Source organism: Ciona robusta, chromosome 12 (assembly GCF_009617815.1).
Source record: "Ciona robusta chromosome 12, ASM961781v2".
Taxonomy (NCBI): domain Eukaryota; kingdom Metazoa; phylum Chordata; class Ascidiacea; order Phlebobranchia; family Cionidae; genus Ciona; species Ciona robusta.
This window is the reverse complement of record NC_143246.1, coordinates 3,868,599-3,875,958: the sequence shown is the minus strand read 5'-3', so window position 1 is coordinate 3,875,958 and position 7,360 is coordinate 3,868,599. Positions and strand designations below refer to the sequence as shown.

Below are 7,360 nucleotides of genomic sequence, written 5' to 3'. Positions count from 1 at the left end.
AGTGCACTCACAATTCATAAATTTAAAAGGAATTTGGGCAGAGGCAAAGTTGGTTCTCAAACAAAATCGTCTCCAAGACATAGTGGTAGTTTATGTTAACACACACGACAAAAAGCTTTTAAAATGAATTTCACATCTCTGTATAAACAGTAGTTAAATTTACAACAATGTTTTGAAGTTTGCAATTTAAAACTAAGAAGACAAGTGAACATTAATGGCAAAATACACATAGCTGTTATTTAGTTTCCATTTGGAACAAATACCAAAGCAAAATTTTTCGATGGAAAAAAAAGTTTTAAATGTCACCATTTACTGGGCTTTATCCCAATTGGAAGAAACTGGTTCATGCTTGAGAATAAAGAAAGAGCCGAGATAGATGGTAAATGTTTATGTTTAAAACAGATGTTGTTCTTTGTAAAAGATAAGTATATAGTTATCTAGTGCATTAGTACTTTAAAAAGGTTTTGTTTAATATTTTGGTGTAATTAAATTAAGTTATTTTAAAAACTGGAAAATGATAATGTTACAGTCATTTAAAAGCCCAATCCACAGAAATTAAACACATTATGCATCAGACATTACACATTATAAACATTTTTTTTCTATTTACTAATACAGTTGTAACCAGTCTATCAATAACAACATACAACACGCAAACATAATAAAGTCTTCTTGTAAATTTGGGTCCCAATGTTTTGTTAAACTCCCTCAAAGTATCAAGGATGAGATCAGTAACCCAAAAAATCAACAGACTTCTTAACAATTGTAACATTAAACTTTAAAATAACACAGTTTATCTATTGTGCTATTTTAAAAACAACTATAAATAATATTATATGTCAAAGTTAAAGTGTTCTGAACTTCCAAAAAATGGTAAATTTTCCGGCTTGTTTAACGAAACGTAAACAAGATTTTTTTAATTTAAAAAACCTCTTTCATGTTCAGACAGGAACTTTGCCTTTGTTTTTTCAAGAGCAAAATTTATAACACTCCATGTTTAAAAACCTGTTTCTGACATTGAACAAACACTCTTTTTAACCATTTAGTTACTTAATTTGAAAAAAATCAAAAGACCACGATTTCAAAATTCAACTTATGATTACACTTTTTTACTTCCTTTACACAACATACAGATACAAGGAACAAGATAATGACTTGCTGTAAAACCAACTCTAATGAAAACCTGCACTACAGTGGTACGACAAATATGTGGTGTAAGTAACTTTTATTAATTTAATGAGCATTCATATACTTAAAAAATAAAAGAATGTTTAAACTTTAGCAGAAATAATAAACTGTCAGGAGTTTTTGGTTTATATTATTCAGTACAACTAAACTTATATTGCAACTACTTTGAAGTTTAATTCATTCCGTAATGGCATACCTTCACATCTTATCTTACTGTTGGATTATCAAAGTAAACTAATCCTTGACACCAAACATATAAAAAGACAACCACTGGAATAAAAATATTTTTGTTTCAGACGTATGGCTTGGACTGGCTATAGGAATTACCATTCTGTGTATACTAGTACGATGCTGCTGTCTGATGGTGAAATACAAATTAAACTAAGAAAACAAGAACCATACAAATTACTGCTATAACAGGATAGTGGGTCACTTATACAATTGTTCTTTATTGCAATTTGAAAGGTACTGTAGCAGTCTTCTGGAAAAACGACCAAGCTACCATGCATGAGCCAAATTAGCGCACATTTATTACCAAAAATTTGAGCTGAATGAATGTAACTTATTCATCCTCGCGTGGCCGGAAACGACAGCCCTTACAACACGGGTGTTTATACACCTGGTGACAGCTTACGAGTTACCATGTATTTTACTTAGTGGGAGCTGCTATAATAAAGATACAATTGTAGAGATAATCCTCATGTTAAATTTATATTTGTTGTATAATTCTTAGTCAGCACCGGTGCATAAGATCATTGAACTTTCAAAAAATGTGTTTATTTAATATAACATTAACTATTAATGATTTTGTACATTGTGCATTGCCATCATTGTATGTTGAAATTTTAATATTTAGTTATAATCTATTATCAGTAAACCCAACCCAAAAGAAAACTGTGTCAAGTTGTCTCATTTTATTGAAAAAAACTGCTGCAATATAAAGTGAAGGCTGCACTAAGATTTAAACATGTGTCGTAAGCAAGAATTATATTTTTAGGAAAAGTTAGTAAATTTATTTCAGTTCTAATGCTTTACATGATTTTATTTTAAGACTATCGATATGAATATCTATCTTTACATAACTTTTATTCATTCGAATACATTAATGAAGATAAAAATAATTACAACGAAAATAGGGAAACTTGCAACAACAGCAAAGTCATTCTTAACACACCATTGGTGAAAGCTACATTGATTAAAAAATACAGCATACAAATTCAAATAATCCCTAATTATAAACAAATTATTTATTATCAAAAGAAATTTTGAGCTGAAGTACAATAAAGTGATGTTTATCTGTAAAAACACTCAAAAAAAATGTATCTTGTTAAAATAATCGGAAAAAAATAATATGAAAAAATTATACAATTTTTCTTTTAATTCTTTCAACACAATAGCATTTAGTTGAATATGAAATGACTTGACATTTTAAAAATAGGTACAAGGTAATGTGCTGGCTTTGTTCGGTAAATATTTGCCCAACAGTAAACATGATTGCAAAGACAACACAGACATGGCCTTTGAGAAGTGAGGTCAGATGTAGGTGTATTACACAATCGTTGTGAAATGGTCTATTTCTACCACATGTTCTGTTTTATGTTTGCTACATAACAGCAATAAACCAATCTTCAGAATAAGTATATCCGTTGTGCAAAGTAGTCAAAATTAGTCATACAGAATAGTCTGTTAAAAGCCTGTACCTTTAATATTGATGAAAATGTGTCTTCAATTTATTTCTGTTCTGGTGATTCTGTTCTTAATGCATGCAAGATGGGCACATGTAAGTGAAATGTAATAATGATAGTAGATAGTAGTCTTTGTGGAATAAATTTATAACCAAGACAGTCCTACATAATTAGTTTAGCACTATATTAAAACAAACAGCTTGTACTTTACTTGTACAAAACATATACAAGTTAGACAAGAACAACTTCTTAGCTCTAAATATAAACTTGCTATTTTTTAGGCATATGAATACTGTGGAGATGGTTATTATTGCAGAGGTTTGTATTTTACTTTATCAAAATTTTCACTGTATAATCTCGGGCGCAGTGGCTCGTAAGCTTGCACGAGGTGTATGAACACGACTCTCATTTTATGGCCACGCGAGGATAAAGTAAACTACATTCATTCATTTATTTACAATACATCTTTTAAACCAACAGATTCTGGCAGTAAGATACAATACTGTTGTGGTAAGAACAGCACAGGAACCCCATTCTGTTGCTCCTACACTGCATTCTGGGGCATGTGGTGTAAGTTAATTTACAGTTATAAATGATTGTGAATCAGCAAATTTAATACCTATATTTTATAAGTTGATGAACGGTTACATATCTGAACATAATAATTGTTTGATTTTTTGTTAGATTTCTGGATGGGCATGTCTCTTGTATTTGTAATTGTGATTGTTGTACTGAAGGAATGTTACAAAATGATGAGAAAAGAGTGCAACAAAACACCAGTCCAGCTACAAACAGAAACAGTTACAACCGCGCGTCCCAATGCACAGGTGAAAAAATATTTATATTTTAATGTAGTTTTTTATTTTAGGAAAATGCTTTGTTTAACAGCCCTTGTTGCATTAAACTACAACTGCTTAAATCTAGTTTACAACTGCAACTTAGACATTAAATTCTGCAAAATTAACTTTTACGTCACAATGTAAAAAGGCAAATGCAGTCTGTAGCAAATATGTTTTTATCAAATGAAAGATGTGTTTTCGTAAAAAGGAACAATATAAATAAAAGTGTATTGGTGTACATTTAATAATGACTAATGTGGACCCATCACGCAATGATAAATATGCACTACAAGTTCATTCATGTTTGTTTAGGACAATCCAGCATTTCAGAAACCAATATCCGATGCTCCACCTTCATACCAGGATCTCCAACATTTATACGGAGATATTTTATACCCTCAACCAAGCTATGAAGATGATACATTAGGTCCACCTCCTGCTTACCCAGGGTTGCAGACACAAGACACTCGTTGCCCAATAATAAGCCAATTGACAATACAAACAGAAAACAACCAACGCATTCCAAACTCTATTACAGAAAATGTATCTAATTCAAACCGAACAAATTTAACTTAAAACATTTTTTAAAACTATTGGCTTCTGCCTTTAATTTTATTGTTTTATTTCAATCTTGAAACCTTTATTTTCTGTTAAAGTTGTTATTTTAGAAGGTATGTTATACAGAACATTAAATTATGTTGGGACTATAAGGTGTATGTGTGTTTAAAAAATACATAGAGCATAAATTAACAGCAAAGTATTAAACAAATTAAAAATTATGTTATAATTTAATGTATTAGGTGTTTAAGTTCAGAATTAAATAATACTTCTGATGCTAATGGAACAGAAGTTATATATACACGAAGTAATTACTAATATATACACAAGGTAATTATGAGTTGAATATTAACAGTGTGGGTATAAATCAAACCCACAACCAATTACTCCTACCTTGTTCTCTTTAAAATCTACACAGCTGTCATGCATTCATGTTGTACAAATTTTAGTTAAACCACATAGCCTACATTCTAGAGTAGATGCTTTTCCACATAAACCTTTGCTAAACTCATAAATCAAAACAATAGAAAAAATATAGTGATAAAATATTTAAAAAATTAATGAGATATAACATATAACCTTATGTATGGAAAAACTTTGAGTTTGAGTTGTAGCATTTGAATGCAAATTTTTTCACTTTTAACTTTTTTTAACTGAATGATCTAAACAAACTATTACTTTTATGCGAAAATAAAAGATTTTTGGAAGTATTTTAAGTCACTAATGACAAATTAGGCAAGGGCCAATGGCCTTGCAAGCTGCTATATAAAAGCTATGCTTCCTGTTATTTGACGCATGTTTGTTAATCTTTTATTGGTTAGTTGAAGTAGTTTGGCTACTCATGTTTCATAGTTGTAAACTGGTTCGTATTTAACCAGGGACCATTGACACGACATAAGTGCTCGATGCACATACCAGTACTTTATTCAGACATTTCATTTTATTAGACAATTTATCAAGCGAAATCTCACTATACAGCCAAGTATTGGAAAAGTCATACTCTCTCTCAACACAATAAAATATGTAGAGTTTTATGGGATTTAACACATGCTAAACACACAAAGACAAATTTACACAAAATAATGGCCTCAATTTACCAAACAGCTTTTTTTTTCTTCGACATACGAAATAGGTAAACAATAGGTAAAAAAGATGAAGAACCTTAAGCATATATCTCTTGCGCAAAGTCAACTGCTACAGTTACATTTTCCTACTTAAAAGTTTATTTAGAGCACACAATCCACACATAACATTGTTTGCTTAAGGTGTACTCAAACAATAAAATGTAGCTTCTTTTATACTCAGCCACCAAAGTCACTTTATTTAAGATCAGTAACCTGCCAACATTGCTGTACAGATATTCCTTCATTTGAAAATGGAATCAGTTGAGGTTAGTGAGGTTGAAAATAATCTGGTTGACAAATTGAAGTTGCTGTGTGATGAAAATGGCAAAGAAATTGATCCAAAAAAATCAGTTCCTATATTTCATGAGTTGGCCGAGATATATGGAAGTAAAACTAAGCAAAAAAAGTTGAATGCTATTCGTAGTGTAGCTTTGTATAAAGCTGCTATAGTAAGAGATCCAAAAAATGATCAAATTAAAAGTGATCTTAGAAGTTTTTGCACAGCTGTTTTGGTGAAGGCAAAGGCCAAAACATATGGTGCTAATTTGTTGAAGATTTCTGCAAATCTCCAAAGAAAACTGAAACAAACAAGAAAGAAATTTGGAGAACAATACAATAAAGTGACTCAAATCCCTGATAATGTGGAAGGTGATAGACTGATTCAATTACAAAGAAATAAAATATCGGATGTTCAAACTATCCAGAAAAAAGCTACAAAGCAATACACTGAATTAATGAGATTTGTATCTGATCAATGCATTGGTATATTGGGAAATCCCCCATGTAAATACTCTGTAGTAGGGTTGGGTTCCCTGGCACGATCAGAAATTACATTGTATTCAGATTTTGAACACATCATTCTTCTTGAAGATGAAGCAGCTTGGAGTGAAGAGCGTAAGACGATCATGAGATTCTTCAAGTGGTTCTCCACAATATTTCACATCGTCCTAATCAACCTTGGAGAAACCATGATTCCTTCGGTTGCAATTTCAAGTTTAAACTGGTTTTATGATGCTTTTACACCAAATGGTGTAACATTCGATGGAATGATGTCACATGCAAGCAAGATACCACTTGGAAGACAACCAACTGTAAACAAACCATGGAAAATGGAGCTTATAAAGCCGGTGAAAGAAATGCTTCAACTGTTGGAGAAAAAACAAGACATAAAGCAGGGATATCACTTGGCTGATATTTTATCAAAATCTTGCTTTGTTGCTGGTGAAAAAACCTTATTCCATGAGTACCAGGACAAGTCACATATTATTGTTGCAAGAAAAGATGAAATTGGCAACTTTTCAATGGTGATGAAACAAATGAATGATGATTTACAGAACTTGTGTATTATTACGTCACAATTAACAATGTTTAGCGGTTTACAAAATTTCAACATTAAGCGAGTAATTTACAGAAGTGCAACAATCTTTATTGCATCGATTGGTCGGCTGTGTTCAATAAAACAATCTTCATGTTTTGATATCATTGATATATTGGAACAATGCAACTTATGCAGTGAAATGGTGGCTCATCAGCTTCGATTCATGGTTGCAGTGGCTTGTGAGATAAGATTCAAAGTTTATCATTCAAAGGGAGGACAAGAAGATATATTCATGGACGATTCTAATCCAAAGAGTATTATAGCTGGATTAATAGAAATGGTTGGAAAACAAAGTTTATGTTTCTTTATGGAGACAGCAGTTAGTTTACACAAGTTAATCACTCTTGCACTACACACAACATTTTCATTGAATTTTAACCAAATGGATAGTGCTGCATGGAAATATGCTTCTAAACTGATTATTTTGTTTACTCTTGGATTAAAAGAAGATATAAAGACAGAATTAAGAAAACTGATTACCTTTTCCAGCTTACTTCAAGAAGTAAATATACCCTTTCTTCTTGATGCCTTAGATGGAATTGATGACTGTTTACTATGCAGTGATTTATGTAAAAAAATAATTCCGCT

General features: G+C 31.2%; 1 protein-coding gene and 1 long non-coding RNA gene across 2 annotated transcripts; both read left to right on the top strand.

Moving 5' to 3' along the window:
• Window positions 1-234: 234 nt before the first annotated feature.
• LOC149726933 (uncharacterized) lies at window positions 235-1,767 on the top strand. Its single transcript, XR_016386154.1, has 3 exons — window positions 235-379; window positions 1,134-1,214; window positions 1,485-1,767. It is a non-coding gene; the product is annotated as an uncharacterized LOC149726933 (long non-coding RNA).
• Window positions 1,768-3,357: 1,590 nt separating this feature from the next.
• On the top strand, window positions 3,358-4,913 carry LOC149726932 (uncharacterized). The gene is made up of 3 exons (XM_089889473.1): window positions 3,358-3,443; window positions 3,558-3,700; window positions 4,025-4,913. The coding sequence occupies exons 1-3, from the start codon at window positions 3,437-3,439 to the stop codon at window positions 4,286-4,288; spliced, it is 414 nt and encodes a 137-aa protein (XP_089745599.1). The 5' UTR covers window positions 3,358-3,436; the 3' UTR covers window positions 4,289-4,913.
• Window positions 4,914-7,360: the final 2,447 nt, after the last annotated feature.